Source organism: Epargyreus clarus, unplaced genomic scaffold (genome assembly GCF_041222505.1).
Source record: "Epargyreus clarus isolate Ecla_fem2 unplaced genomic scaffold, WU_Ecla_fem_2.2 ptg000007l, whole genome shotgun sequence".
In the NCBI taxonomy this organism is placed as follows: Eukaryota; Metazoa; Arthropoda; class Insecta; order Lepidoptera; family Hesperiidae; genus Epargyreus; species Epargyreus clarus.
The window spans coordinates 19,923,945-19,941,230 of record NW_027332215.1 but is presented as its reverse complement, the minus strand read 5'-3'; the positions used below and the strand labels follow the sequence as shown (position 1 = coordinate 19,941,230).

Below are 17,286 nucleotides of genomic sequence, written 5' to 3'. Positions count from 1 at the left end.
ATTAAGATGGTGGTTAGCCGCTTTTAATTTTAAATAGTGACAGGAAATGATAAATGAAATAAAACAAAGTTGTTTAAAAAAAATAGTTGCTTTTTTATAAATTTTACAGCCAATGTTTACATTGAAATATAAGTAAATGCATTCAGGTAGCCAGCGAAAAGTGATAAAACTCGCAATAAAATAGTGAATTTCTTATCATTTATGTGTCGGAACTTTACCATACAGTTATGATTTTTGAGTATTTTGCCCATAATTCATAGAAGCTCAATAACAGGAGGTTTACCCACACCCCGCGTACAATAATATTTATTTAGTTCGATTTTACTTTTAATATTTTATATATTTCATTTCACTCCCGACTATTAAAGGTAGGTGCTCATATTTTAAATCGGTAATATTTGGCACCTTTTAGAGTAAACAACAGTAAACATTATAATTACAGATTTTACGTTCTGCAAATGGAATGTTGAACAATCTAAAAGAGCTTGATCGTTGAATTCTGATATGTAACATCTATGTTACTATTGTACTTACTACAACAACAAAACAGACATACACTTATCATATTTAATGCATAGTTTACTAACAAAATAGATTCGTCTACTAACAACATTTAGATTTTGGGTGGAGATTACCACCTTTCAAACGATACTTTAACATTTGGAATGATTTCATAATGTTATATTCGTCTGACAAGATGAAGTTTCAAAAATTGTGCTTCTTGTACGCGACTTGTATTCGATAAGTTTGACATAATTATAAAAGGTAGTCACTAAAATGTATTTGTAACTTCAACGGTAGTGAGGGTATTGAACAGTGTTGGTATCATTCAATGTTTTAAGTTTACACCTCCCAATCACATTTCCTCCATTAATTGTGATCTTGAACTCAGTGCAATCCCAACCTTAACAAGTTAAATAATATTTATGGACTGCATAATAATTATCAATATATTTAACACTATTCCAGCCTTCACAAAAAAATTACAAGTTTGGTATATTTTGCTACACAAAAATATTCGAATGTATTTAAGTTACAGTAATAAAATTAAGACCATTAACCTCATGTAACTAATACATTATTAACGTACTTAATATAGTAAAGCGTTTATTTTCTTCAAAATAATTTATAGTATAAACAAGTTTTATAACCCAATAAATCACATGGTAGAATTAAACCTACCGAACACTTAACAAAAGCCTTATCCAGACAAGTATACCTACATTAAAATTACGAAAATTGACGATTAAGGTTTTATTTCGTAAATTGTTTTGTTAAGAAAAAACATACTTAATTTAATTAACAATACAAGTAAACATTACTCTCATCTGCACTATAACATTAAGAAACATGAAACTTAAGTTTTGTTTAAAATCTTCGCTCATAAGTTGGCATTATCTTATCTTGGCATTCTTTCATTATTAATGAAATATAAAAGATTGTAAAGTACTTATTTAATTACTTGACTAATGTAAAATATAGAGATGTTATCAAAATGAGGTTGTCAAGGAAAAATTGAAGTTTCACAAGTACACAATAATATGTTTCATCTTTTAAATATAAATCTGTAATGAAATTGACCTAGCTATAACCACACAACTTTACGTATTATATAGATAACACCAAATACTGATTCACAAACCCATTAACATGAACAAACTAATATTGAATTAACTGAAGTTAAATGCTATCATTAATCTATCCAGTATTAACATTAAGATTGACTATGAATTCATTGCTATAACTGTTTGTACTAAAATTTTCAATAAGATTAGTAAACTCCATTCAATTGAAAAATTATCGGAACAATAATTATTAAAAATTAGTCATGTCTATTCAAAAAATTTAATCAGAATATAGAATTTAGACAATATGGACAATTGAATGCCGTTTGGAGGGAAGTTTGTTTGCTTCATCGAAGAACGGTTCAATATTGTCTGGGAGGGGCGGAACGTTACTCAGGAATTGTTGTATTGACACGTAGTAGTCTCTGCAGGTCCAAGTGTCGTCATGGCCTCCTCCTGTCATCACTGCGAGCTTCTTCGTACCAGCTACACACTTCACGTACAGCTCCTTAGCCATTGTCGGAGGCACCAACAGGTCGTTGGATCCACAAATAATCATTGTTGGCGACGATACGTGTACCATTTTGTTAAGAGACATGTACTGAAACAAAATTATTTACATGTACATTTATGTTTACTTGGATGACTCAAATTATACATTATTATACTAGCTACTGAGTTATATACCTGGATTTACCTCTCACAAAACTTGACGTCTGACTGAATATGAAATATGTTAAGGTTTCGGTCATCAGGATATACTGAGTCGACGTAGGAAGATACGACGGTACTCATGATTCGAATACGCGTTATTATGAAGAAACTTAAGATGAGTAAATTACTCATTGAGGTGCAGAAAAAGGTGTGGAGCAGTAACAGCAGTATTTAGCGCTGCTATATTTCAGTTAAAAGGGTGTGTCACACTTAGTCCCCGGGGATAGAGGCACATCTGTGGCCGACCTCAAGTGGGAAAGTTACGAGTATCTTATCTGGAGTTGATTACAGTTGTCCCTGGGCATCAGTAGCCAATCAAATAGAACAAATGCCCGTTTGCTACTTCTATATCATAAACAAACCTTCAGTGTCCATTATCAGATCTCTCATATTTTTCAGAACGCGTCGGTATCCTTACGATGTTTTCTTTCATTGTTATAAAAAATAATAATTATTTTTAATACGCACATAACTTTGAAAAATCAAACGTGGCTGGGGTTCGAACCTAAAACCCGACGAATAGGCTGAGTTTCAACCACTAGACTATCACTACTTTCGGCTATTATTAAGGTATTTAAAGACACGGTATTCGTGTATAAAATTTGAGTTCTGGTTCAAGTTATAGGCGCTAGTATGTCGTATTCATTTGAGATGTAAACAATTTAACGTAACAAGTTACTTATAATGTAATATTAGTTTATAGGTCGTATGTTTGTGATTTAATAGTTCATATTTTCTATGGACTTGAACTAACTCATTAAAGATAATAGTTAAGTAATTTAGCCGTTAAATAGTTATATAACGGCTAGTTAGACGGTATTTTTTAAATTGTTAAAACGCTGAATGTCCATACATTTCATTGCAACATTCTGTGCGTGCTAATCTTAAACCGTTTTAATTTTTTGACGGTATTTCTTCTTAATGTACAGGTCAACGACTTGCGCGAAGGTCGTTTCGTAATAACAATGATTGTTAAGCGCCGTACCAACAATCGTACCAGGGCCGGTATTAAGGGAGGGCAACCGGGGCGGCAGCCCCGGGGCCTCCACAAAAGAGGGGCCCCCACAATAGAGACGTCGGATTTCTTTTTTAATTCTGACTAGTAAACACTAGTTAACACTGGTAAAAAAAAATCTTTTCCTTTGATATTTTTTTTCGCTGTTTTACCTTTATCTACAGTACTTTGTACAAAATACTAAAAGAATATACCTGCGTTTCACAATAAAATATTTATTGAAAAACTCAACTGAAAAAATGGTTCATTTTATTCGGAAAATAATTTGGGGCCAGGGGGCCTCCACTACACTCCACTCCACTCTAGACCTCTAAATCCGGCCCTGAATCGTACCAAACAGTTGTATTGTAGGTACGTTTATAATATAACCTATAGATATAGGTTACACTGAAGAAATCTCAAGGTTACCTGGGATAATGACGGATAAAAAGTTTTATGATTGTTTAAGTGGTAAATGAGTGTACATTACGGTAAACGGTACTGTGTTGCCATTTGTAAGGGTATTTTATTTATTTATAGCGATAAAAATCTAGTTATCTTCAATCAATTTCTCTTCAGCAGGTCTAAGAACTTATAAAACATCTTTATAAGAGTAAGTAGATTTTTTCTAACTACAAAATATTATTATCATATGTTAATATAAGTAGAAAACTAATATACTTATTGCTGAATAATACTCATATAAATTAGTAATAAATAATTACTACTGTATCAAATATATCAAGCCATCAGCCTGACTGTTTTTAAATCTTACCGTTCACATAACGATGATCTAATGTAATATAGATCATCATCATCAACCCATTAGTGTCCCACTGCTGGGCACGGGTCTCCTCTCAGAATGAGAAGGATTAGGCCATAGTCCACCGCGCTGGCCAAGTGCGTGTTGGTAGACTTCACATACCTTTAAGATTTTTTATAAATCTCTCAGATATGCAGGTTTCCTCACGATGTTTTCCTTCACCGTTTAAGCAAGTGATAAATAATTTCTAATACGCACATAAATTAGAAAATCAGAGGTGCGTGCCTGGGATTTGAACCTCGGACCTCTCGATCGAGAGGCCGCGTTTCTTAACCGCTAGGCTATCACTGCTTCAAGTAATATAGATATTTCACAAGTATAACATGTACATGTACAAGTGTTACAAGTATTACATGCTTATTTTCAATCATATTTTCTATTGCTTTAATGTGTAGATCCTTTATGATGTATGTAAGCCGCAGGGCAATATGCGCTCTATTTGTAGTATTAATATAAAATTACCTTATTCTTGTGACAGAACATCGGTAGCCACTTTAAGCATTTCCATCTTAGTATGATCTTCGCCATGTCAGGTATACTGGTGAAGGTGTTTTCCACCACAACTGCCCACACTCTGTTCCTGTAGTTCAATCTTGAGGCCAGGTCTATGGCTATCGCACCACCTAGGTCATGTTATAAAGATTAAAATTATTTCTTAATGAAAACTTAAAAAAAGCCTTGAGAAATATCAATACTGTAATGTAGAAACCTAAAAATTTAACCATTGATGTGACTGTCTGATTTTCAGCATAATTATAAGTACTATAAAGACTCATTAAAGCTATCCTTATATTAACTAAGGATGTCAGTATATCACACAATAATTTCTTACCCAGGGATCTGCCAAATAGAATAATTTTGGTGCGATCAATGTCAGTTCTTTGCATTATAAAGTCAAATGCAGTTTGGGCGTCAGTATACAGACCACACTCGGAAGGGGACCCCTCGGACAGACCATAGCCCCTGTACTCAACCATTAAGATGTTAAGATTTAGCTTGTGGTAGAAGCCCGACACATTTGTCAACCTGAAAATAAAATATTTAAAATTTCTGTCAATTTGATGTACAACAAGACCATACAGTTGTGTTTAACTTACATGTTCAGAAACAAGTCTTAAAGTTGCAACAGTTATAAAAAAATAAACATTAAATATTATTAATAATGTTAATTGTGCATGAATGAAAATTTCTTTACCTTTGTCCCATATTACCAGCATTGCCATGGAAAAATATCATTGTCGGTCGCTTCTTGCTGTGAGTGGCTTGTTTTACCAAGAACATATGGATTTTAACCCCATCTCGACCTTTAATCTTGTAACTTTCGTAGGGTAGCTTGAAGTTGCTCGGCTGTAGAACAAAAACTCTGGAGTCCGGAGGATCATTAGGATAGTACAGCAAGAGATCCTGTGCATTGTAAAGTATACCTGAAAATAATACATTAAACGTTTTTAAGTGTGAAAGAGTATTCAGGTGTAAATACATACATACATACATACGTAAAAAAGTAAATACATACGAGGAGACAAGTTTTAAAGTGGGGACTGAGGTTGTGTTGAACTAATTCAAAACTTTTATTTCACATCGCAACAGACAAATGACGAAACTAGACAGATAAGTACATAAACCAAATTATTGAATTGACTAAGCACATTATCAACGCAAATTGATTCAATCGACCATCTTGAAATTGTACAAGCTCACAATTAGATTAAATAATTTATTTATTTACATGTACTGATTGTAGAAATTTTTGTAAAAGGTTTTCAGTGTGTGTAATGTGTTAAAAACATCATCTTTTATTATACGTCAACTTCTAATATGTACGAGTAATTACAAAAAGTCCATGGCGCATTTTAAAACAATTAAAAGCAAATAATTATTTTAATAATAATATAACTCGATATATCCCTTTCAATATGATGAATGAAGAAAAGCTATCTACCGATTGAACATGGCCAACACATTTGACTTGACCTAAAATCCTCACTCTGGTCTATGTATTCGACCACGCTAATATTTTAGTTCACTCTGATGTTGTTGCACGCAAGTGTAGTCAGAGAGCCAATGAGGTTGAACACAACTACAAGGAAACATTAAGGCCACTAACACAGTTAACACTAACGCAATGTACCCATAGGCGAGAGCGGCAGTGGATGGGTGCCGGTGGGTCCCGCACTGTCTTAGTCTCGCTGATATAACAATTTGCTCAGACGTGACTCATTTCTATATTCAGAGCGGACTAGCAGTTTAGCGCGGAATAAACCTAGCAGTGGGGCAGTTATGGGTTAAGTGCAACTGAAGAAACTTCCCATACTATAGCTTCTTTTATGATGGTCGAGTAGAATTAGTACGTCAGGTCTCCAAATTTAGTTTTTGACTAAGCAACTTTCTAGTAAGTGAATACCCCCGGACCCCGGGAAGGACAGCGGTTTTGTGTGGTCGCATATCATTGTAATCACCAGGGGATGTGAGAAGAGCATAAATTGCTCCCCCCAGGGCAGAGCCCGATAGAAGGGCATCGCGTTAAGATTACTCCGGTTGTGTTCCGTTGGAGATCCCGGAGTTCTCCAACAAACGCTAAGGACGGCCACCGTGGGCGTTTTAGTGCGGTAAGAATCCCACACAACCGTCACTCCCATAGCGTTGGGTACCTTTTGAAGGTTTCCCCCTCATCAACAAAAAAAAAAGGTAGAATGATTTACTTTTGTACTAATATGTCACTTGTAGTCGATGTTGTTCATTCCAGCAATTAAATGTGTTTTTGTAGCAATAACATGTTATAACAAGTAGAAAAAACACTTTAATATATCCTTGCCCAGAGATGTGGTGGCATCTCTGGTGGAAAACCAGCTTCAGGGGAAATATTATGAGTCACAGAAATCACTTTTCATAATCATAACTACTTCATAATAAACCTTACCTGCAACTCCCACGGTGAATGCGGCTAAGCCCAGAAGAGGTCCGCTAAACCAGAAGATAACCACACCGAAGAAGACTGTTATCGTAGACACGACCCACAGTCTATACAGGATCAATCTAATTATATGATACATTCCTCTCGAAAATATGTTCTAAGGTAATTGAAAATTAGCTAAGTATATACTCTCGTTCCCCATTGGAGCACTTTCGATTACTCACTTAATATTTCCATCCGATCAGTATTTTAAATTCTACGAAATATTATGGAATGGAAATTTTGTTTATAGTAAACAGTTTATAATGAACAATAGTTATATCAGATATGTTTTAAATATATTTAAATTGTTTGAACTCTGCCAATAAATATACATATCAAGCAGTATAACGGAATATATATCTCATTTAGGATTGTAACAATTGGAATTCAATGACCATTAAAATGATCAACTTAAGAATTTTTTGATTTCATATTTGAAATGACATCAAATTAGACAGCGTTCATAATTAGTCAATAACAGATTATAATTCAGTAGTCTACATCTATGGCTATTGAGCACAGATTATTATAATATGAACTATGAAAGATATTGTATATTCCGACAAACTGTTCTGTGTGTTTGACGATGTTTGTAAACAGTTATTTATTGTCGGCTTCAAACACATTTTTTCCCTTTCCCCAACAGAGATGTACATAACAAAAACCTAACCTCCGGTTCTGGGAGGGCCTCCAGACACAGCTGCTAACCATTTCGATCTAAAGAGCAGTGGTTAAAATGATCATATAGATAAAAATCTTGATGTATGTAATGTGTCATGAGCTAAAAAAGCACTCGGCAGAACAAAACAATCTGTGATGTAATGTGTACATGTGAATGTATTAGCGAAAAAACAGGTTGCCGGAATCAAAACATCGCTGAAATACATATTTGTCAGCGATTGTCTAAGAAATTTATAAAAGTTTGTAAAATTGGCTACTTGACACTTTTTGGGAAACTGTTTTAATGAATTCATATACGTATTATATATGCCTTTCATTGATCATTTTTTCGAAAAAAGGGCTATTTATTAATAAAAAACATATTTTTATTACGGTAAACGGAACGTTACGCCAAAACAGGCGGTCAAGTGTCATTTCGTAGCGTGACGTCAACACATTGAAAATATAGAAATAAACTTCGACCCTACACATACTTCAGGGGAAATCTTGGGAATTATTTAACTTTTATTAGTACAATTGCAAGAATGTCAAATTACAAGGCGTGTGCAGTGACGATGTGTTCAAGTACGATCGCTAAATATCCTAACAAATTTGCTTATACAAGTTCCTAAACCCAAATCTCATAAACGTTAAAGAACTTGCAGATTCTTATATGTTTAAATCCTCTGTTTGCAAGCAATGACATTTTATACTATCTATGTAAGAGATATTATTGAAAAAAAGGAATAAATTTAGTAACTCTCGAGTGATTCGTCAATTCCAAATCATTGGAACGGGACGTAATCAAAACAAAACAGCAAGTGGAAGTATTCATATATTTAATATATTATATAGATGTCTATGATAAGAATAGAATTATAAGACGTCTATGAGAATTCTATTTTAAGGGCCCATTCTGTAATTAATAGGACACAATTAAAATATTTCATGACTGTGTTATTATTAATGGTGCATGTGCACTGATTAAGTTACATGACTGTATAATTAAAAATACATGATTGGTTAATATTAGTATTTTATTAACCGATTTCTTTGTTTATTTAGTTTATATGGTTCTATTAGTGAGTACACACAGTAGAACTTTTGTATATATTTATCATATGTTACAGTTACAATAATTACTACAGATCACCTAAGCTAAAGTTTTGTGCTGCTTGCGTGTCTGCTTTTCTTCATTACTAAAATTATTTTCCGTAACAAATGGATATATATTTTTATCACTGTCATTTTCAGAATTAAATTGCAATGCAATAATAGGAACTGTATGGTCACTTTTCTTCCTTCATCTTGTTGGGTAGGTTACGCAAGTAAAGAAGTACTATTTCCCGTGTACTTTACTTTATGTATTTCAGACTGGTGCCCACTTTCGAAACTTTTGGCTCCTCACTTCTTCTAGGCAGGACAGTCATCACATTTTCATTTTCATTGATGTACCTTGTGTTCAGGACAACTTTTACTTTTCATGAAACACAAACTTGCCTTCCTCTTAAACTGCACATACTCTATAACGTCGTCACTATACGATTGTCGGGAAGATCTGTAAATATAAATATAACCAATTAATAACCTTAAAACAGTTCACATAAGAATATAAGTATATTTAAAAAAATCTTAATAATCACTTGAAGAAAGCTTGAAGACAACCTTTCTTCTGTCTGAAGTCAGTTAAGAAATGTTTTAACTGTCCGATATGATTAAATGTAAATATAAAGAATGTTTTACTTACGTTGTTTATTTGATATTTCCATAGGTTATCTCACGGAAGTTTTTGTATCCATTTTGATTTATTGCACTGCATATATGGATCTTCTTTAAGCAGGTTCACGCTATCAGCTTTAATATAGTATGGCTTCATTTCGGTTCACAACATAAATTCAACCAACTCTAACAGCAAACGATTTAATTATTATTTGTCTTGTTTGGTTTCGATGTAGTGACGTCACATGACATTTGAGGCAGCACTGTCGCCGTTTTGGGATTTAAAATCCACAGATAAAAAATCGAAAATTTCTTTTTAAAAATTAAAATACTTAGAACGTATTAAAAAATAAACGAAATACTGCATAATTTATGTTTACTTATAAGCTATCATATCCAACATATTTCATATTTTATTGTTATAACTGTCAAGTACCCAATTAAATGAACTTTTTAGACTGGGGGATTCCATTCAGTTTCTGCCCCGGGCCTCTGGCAAATGTAGTCCGCCAATGGTTCCGAAAAAATGCACTTAAATTGAGGATAACTATCTAATTTACTTACGTCCTCTGACTTTTGCATGCTTAGGCACAAACATTTTAACATTTCATTGGACTGAATTTACCTTGGACAAATGTTTACCACGAATTTCTTATTAGCGACGTGGCATGGGTTGTAATATAACTGCCTGGGGCGTAGGTTAAGCACATCTTCACTTCTTCTTGGACTATTAATGCTCCGGCCCAGGGCGGACTAACCTCCCCTTCGAGTCGAAGTGTCGAAGGTTTCGACACTTAGGTCCACTGGCGGACTCGGCTCGGCAGTGTTTGGAGGCCCTCCCAAGACTGGAGGCCCGGGGCGGGCCGCCCCTTTCGACTTTCCGCTTGTGCTCGGACGTATCATTTTTTCATTACTATGGCAGAATATTGGTCGGTAATTTAATTATCTACTACTTTGGTTCCATCACTTTCAGTCATAAAATAAAGAAAACAAAAATAACAAAGATATATATTTTATGTTATAATGAAACTATAATTTTATAGATCAAAATTTAGGAATAAATTATTTTAGAGTAGTTGACAGGTTTTGAGAAAGTGTTTTATTATTTACATACGTGTATCAGAAACCCTTTTCATTGATATTTTTTTCATAATTCTCTTTATATTTCTTTTCATAATAATAAGGAATATTTATTCGCAAAAAAACATATTCTATACGTTAACCCTTAAGTACTCGCGTGATTTCTAATAAAGTAATGTCACGCGTGGGGTCCAGAACTACCCCATGAGTGTTTTGTATCTATATCCAATATGTTATGAAAATTATCGAAATATAAATATAGGATACATTAAGGGATGTTTTATTATTTATATAGTAATAGAGCAGGTTTACTCTTATTGAACATGCTGTCTAAAAACTGTTTCTTAGTGTTTCCGCTTGAAATCAAGAATAATTTTCAAACACAGAAACATGGTCACTACGTATATTATTCTGGTTATTTATGTCACCTACGTCTTCCATAGTGCGAGACCATATTTTATTTTTCGCTACCAGTAAATTCCTTTAGAATTTGTAATATAATGTGTACCTACCTACTGTGAACGACTCATTTTTAACGATTACAATTATATTATTCTGAAAATAACGAAAATATAAATATAAGCGAATATTTTTTTGTAAGAGCCGAAATTACAAGAACAAAGCTTGTTTTAAAAAACAAATACAGGCAAAACAAAGGCGCGTAGGGTCTCCCCAGACCCCGCCCGTGATGTTAAAGGTTAAACGGAACGTCGTGCGAAAACAGCATAGAGTATTATTATATACATATTAGAAAACAGTCATATGACATGCTTCGTATGTCAGTAACGTCACGATATTTATAACGAAGTTAATTACAAAAGTACGATAGTTATACGCATTCTTCAGAGTATAAACATTGAAAGTTATTTAGCTTTTATAACGTTTTGCGAAATATAAAACTTAATAAAATCGAAAAATTATCAACGAGGCACCCAACAAACGTTCAAATGACATTTAATGTTTACAAGTAGGTGACGTCACTTTAGCTTCAGCCAATCCCATGCGTTTGCAATCATATGGACAAACACGAAAATTTAATGATTTTATTTTAAACTTATTAAAAAGATCACATGGACTTTTTAATTATTTTTGGGCTTACTTCGCTTGTAAAAATATTTCATTTTAACCTTTTGAGCGCCAGGGTCACAAATACGTGACAAGCGAAAACTGTCCCTGAGCGCCAACGACACAAATATGTGACAAAAACAGCGGTACATTAAAACACAAAATAAACTATTTAAACATTACTTTAATGCCTATTTATTTATATACCTGTAAAATAGAAGGTCCAAAATTTATTTATTTCCATAAAACTAATTAAATTGCATTATAAATATTGAGAAATTTTACGTTAAAAAGAAAGAAATAAACTCTGAAAAAAGAATGTCCTCACACGCCAGAGTCATAACTGCGTGACCGCTAGTGATGTAGCGCATGTTGGATAATATCATTATTTCAAATCAAAGATCGATTCGAAACTTTCCTCTGGAATATATTATTTTAGGTATAATTTGGTACTAGGATAAAGCAGCATTAATTTTATAAAACCAGTCTTAAAAATCATTCAATAAGCTACATAGTCAAAAATAAAATTTGGTTGGGTCGAATTTCGATATTCAGTAATCCCAACTCAAGCGCATCCCTAACGCAACCCGAATTATCAGTACCCTGTACGCCATGGTCACGACTAGACGACAATATCGTGACGTCACAAGCGCGGCGACCAGAAATTAGTGAAGTGAATGAATAATATTTATGATTAATTTACTTGTGATATCGAGTTCAAGATTTATATTAAGTGACTATTATAATGAGTGGGAATTTAATGACTACGGAAGAACTTCTTCGCATATTAGAAGGAGTCTCAGATGACGAAGAATTTTCGGAAACAGAATCTTTGGACGAATTTGATTTAGAGGTAAGTTATTTTTATCTGCTTTTATTTTAAAAATTTTGAGCAAATATTAATCTTATTAAAAATCACGATGAAATCTGTAAGTGTGGCCTGGTATTGGTGTTTGTAGACCGAAAGAAACATATTTTTTACAGAAATAAGTTACTTTTGAGAATATTATTGTTGTAAAAAAATAGATACAGCCGTTATACAGAGTTTTTAAGTTGATATATCGATCGTTGTTTGTTTACATACGATTTAATTAAGATATGAATCAGCATACAGTTACCTACTAAATGCTTGTTGTATTATTTAACCTATTGATCGCTAACATAAATAAGTAAAAATCAAGAATGATTTTGATATTTTTACTTGTGTATATGTTTAAGCGATATAATATGTTTAAATATTACATATATTTATGAAATATTAATTGCGCCTTATACCTAAGCCTGCACTTATAGGTTTCTAATATATGTATACTATTATTTCAATTAATTATTATGTATATATGTGTGCAGAGAACTCGACTTTTCAGTTTTGTTTCGGTAATTCGGTATATAGTTCCTATAGTGTTCGTCAAGCTATATGATCCCTCCGAAAATGTTTTTAAGATATAATTTATGTAGAGCACAGGGTTAAGAAAGAATTAAGCCACGTCTGAAAAGTATTTGAAATAAATAAATGAACGAATTTACAGATTTTATGATTTATTTTGGGATATTTATTAATTAGACAATAATCAAACTTATAACCTTTTCAATCATTTATTATTTCTTAATCGGAATCCTGGTAGCTCGGTAAACTAATGTCATCTAAGTCTTTTTGGTGTCGTACTTTACGTATAATATTAATTATATTGGTGTAAGTTACCGAACGCTTCTCCGCTGGTACACTATCTAATTCATGTGCGACCAATCTTGCGAATGCCTTATTGCGTGGGTCCTTTGGCTCTTCTTCGAAACCCACATTAGGTAAATGTGAAACATCACATTTTAATTCGTCTTTGTCCCATATACTGAGCTGGTACATATTTGCGGTTGCAATATCCTCAGTCGTTACCTGTTTGATTTGCTTTGATATCATTTCTGTTTTCACTCCTTCACACACACAGGTCACTTTCACAGGTTCAACTGAGAACTTAATTCTCTTGGCACGGTGTATATTTTGTAATAAACTTGGTGATGAAGGTCTGCTCTCGTCACCAGAAGACATATTAATTATGTAAATAAAATATTTCAGATAGAATGAAGAATGGTGATGAATGATAGAATTTCGAATGTTCGAAACCGATGTACGAATGTCTAATAAAACGTACTTTTCTAGTCAACATGTCAGTATTACCAACCTAAAAAAATTGCAAATACCAATAATGCTTGGGAAGAAACATAAAAACCATAGACGTTTTTTTAATCTTTAGCTTATTTTAATTGTATTCTATTTTCTTTACAAATAGGTAAAGCGTAGCGTAATTAATGAGAATTTAATTTAATTCAAATTAAGTTTCTTTTTGTAAAACGATATCTTAGCTTACAAATTACCAAATATACGAAATTCTAAGATCGCTAATGTTTATGTCTGTTTTTTATTATTGAAGTTTAAACTAATTGTGCTATTGACCAGTCTTCAAATATTATGCTCTAAAAATATTTTGCAGTAGTACAATAAAGCTTGAGCTTCTGCCATAAACCTAAAGATTTTGTTTTGTTGATCAAAGTAAAACATTCTAACAATAACGAGATTCTTAAAAGGTTTTACCTTAAAAATATTAACTAATGGAACAATAAACTTAAACTAACTGTCATAAATCTGTAGCTTTTGTTTTGTTGTATAGCAATAACCCATCTGCAACAGCGCAAGTAGTAATTTCAAATTTCATGATGAATTAGACACAATATAAGCCGATAACTCGAGTTGGAGTACAATAATATCTTCGGATCTGTCGGCCGTAAAGATCTATTGTTTTCGGGCAGAATTTAGAACAAAGAAAAATACTTGTTTCTCACGCACTGGCTAATTAACTTCCCACAATGAATTATTGTTTTTATTTTACAGCCAGCAACTGTTGCCCATCAAGAACCATCAAATGATACACCTTCGACGTCTCGAGATGGCCACCATCGAGGTCATGAGCCGGAACCGTCCTTCCAATGGACCTCGGAACGACGTACACCCGAAGTAGCTGACTTCAATGATTTTCAATCTGGAATCCATTTAGAGCCGTCGGAAATTGCTTCTGAATGCGACATATTTCAATATTTTATGGACACAGATTTTGTGTCGATGATTGTCAATATGACCAATAAATTTCATCGATACTTTGTGCTGAATGTAGACTTGCGTATGCATTCTCGTTTACATGCTTGGTACGACGTAACAGTCCCGGAGATGTACATGTTTTTTGCAGTCATAATGTTAATGACCAGAAATAAACATTTATCTATAGAAGAACATTGGTCCACAGATATTTTATTGAATTCTCCGATATTTTCGAAAGTAATGACACGCAACAGGTTTTCTATGATACTTGGCATGCTCCATTTTTCTGAGCAAAGAGAAGAAAATACAATTTTATCGAAAATCCAGAAATGTGTATCTCATACACGACAAAAGTTTAGAAATATTATTACGCCATATAAAACTATTTGTATTGACGAAAGCATTGTTCCATTTAAGGGTCGCTTGTCCATAAAACAATACTTACCGAATAAAAGAAACAGATTCGGTGTCAAATTATTTGTTTTATGTGATGTAAATACGGGTGTTATTGTTGATTTTATTGTTTACTGTGGAGCAACCACAGAGATAGTTGATCCCTGTAATCTAGGTGTTGGCGGGGCTGTTGTTGCCACGTTGGTCAAACCATTTTTAGGATCCAATCGCCATTTATATGTGGATAATTGGTACACGAGCCCATTGTTATTTAAATATTTACACGAACATAATATTTACGCTTGCGGTACGGTAAAAAAAAATAGAAAGTATATGCCAAAATTAAACACGATTCTAGAATTGAATGAAACGGAAGTGCAATATTCTGGTCCACTGATGGCCATTAAATGGAAAGACAAAAAATATATTTTTATGTTATCCACCATCCATGATAATTCTATGGAATTATCATCGCGAATGCATCGAAATACGGGATTGCCTGTAATTAAGCCAAAAGCTGTAGCGGACTACTCAAAAAACATGGGCAGTGTTGATACCGCAGATATGCTATTATCATCAATGCAGTGTATCCGCAAAACAGTCAAATGGTATAAAAAGTTATTTTTCCATTTATTAGATATGCATCTATTAATGCATTTTATTGTTACCGGCATTTAAAAGATATGCCAATATTGAAATTTGCCGATTTTCAATTGAGCGTGATTCGGCAATTGATAGAGAGGTACCACAGTGGTAGTATTATAGAAGGCTCCACGTTAGCTACAACTAGCAGTAGTAATCCTCTTCGTATATTACCCAGTAATGCAAAGGATCATATGCCGAGTCGTATGGGAAAATATCAAAGATGCAAGCAATGCGCACTTTTAAAACAAAGAAAAAATACACGTTTTAAATGTAACGTTTGTAACGTATATTTATGTGCTGCGCCGTGTTTCCAAAAGTACCACTCTGTGTAATATATTTAGATTTATATTGATTTTAATGTCTCTGTGATACTGATTTTTCTATTGTAACTTGAAGTTTTTTATTAGATTTTATTTACATATGGCTTACTATTAGATGATAAGATAATACAATGCAGATTTTGTATAATGTTGTTCTATTATTCTAAAGATTTATTAGTATAAGACTGATTGGTAACTGTGATAATTATATATAATGGTTAATTGTTTTAATTTGTTACTTTTTTATGCCTGATAACACATGGCTTACTATTAGATGATCAGAATGCAGGTTGCATTGTAGATTTTGTATAATTTTGTTCTATTATTCAAAAGATTTATTAGTATAAGACTGATTGGTAATTGTGATAATTATATATAATCGTTAATTGTTTTAATTTGTTACTTTTTATGCCAGGTTTATAGAACTTAATATTTAAAAACATGTATACATAGTACATACTGTGTAACATTTTATTAAAATTTTCTATTTTTTCATAGATTTTATTAACCTTCTTAACCTATTTCAATCATATATTTTTAAGTACCTGTTACATTCGGAATTATAAATCTGATTTAAAAAACGTGTTTCATTTATTATAAAATAATATTGTACTAGAACATCGATAAACGAGATATTACGTTCCCACATCCTTATTTCGGAAGCGAAGTAGTTATTAAAATGGCGAGCCGTCCACGCCATGGCCACAATATGAAGACAGCAGATCAAGAATAGTGTTGTACCTACAGTTATTATATTTAAATATATTGTAGTCTCATATCTGTTATTACGGTATTATACAAGTCTGTAAATAGTGTATAACTATTACTTTAATAGGAAGAAATGTAATGTTGAATTAAATTTCAATGTTATAAGGACATTATATTTCGAAATTAAAGACGAAAATGAAAATAAAATTGATTATCGATGAAGTTTTGGAATCCCTATTTTTTGCGTAGGTATTTGCGGTGAATTTGTGGCCTGGCGTTGAGGGCAAGTTCATGCGTTTTTGCTCTGGCGTTCAAAAGGTTAACAAACAACAGTTTGATTGATATTTTCACTATAGTCAAATAACCGAAGTCACTACAGAAAAATTACATCAAAGCAGTTTTATAGAAGTTTTTATGGAATTACCTACTAGTTAAAATCGGGAACAGTAATATTATTACAATTCTAAGGGTTCATAACATTATAATTAGTACCTGGACGACAGAGATATGCTCGGTTTTCTGAAAATAAAATCTAATTAGATCGATTTATTTCCCC

The 17,286-nt window shown here is 32.9% G+C and overlaps 1 protein-coding gene across 1 annotated transcript; it reads right to left on the bottom strand.

The window, feature by feature from the left end:
* Positions 1-69: 69 nt before the first annotated feature.
* Positions 70-7,252, bottom strand: Bem46 (abhydrolase domain containing 13-like protein Bem46). The gene is made up of 5 exons (XM_073075036.1): positions 7,017-7,252; positions 5,292-5,520; positions 4,929-5,122; positions 4,559-4,719; positions 70-2,166 (listed from the first exon to the last, which is right to left on the bottom strand). Exons 1-5 carry the CDS (start codon positions 7,147-7,149, stop codon positions 1,864-1,866), a joined length of 1,020 nt encoding a protein of 339 aa, XP_072931137.1. The 5' UTR covers positions 7,150-7,252; the 3' UTR covers positions 70-1,863.
* Between the last annotated feature and the right edge of the window lie 10,034 nt (positions 7,253-17,286).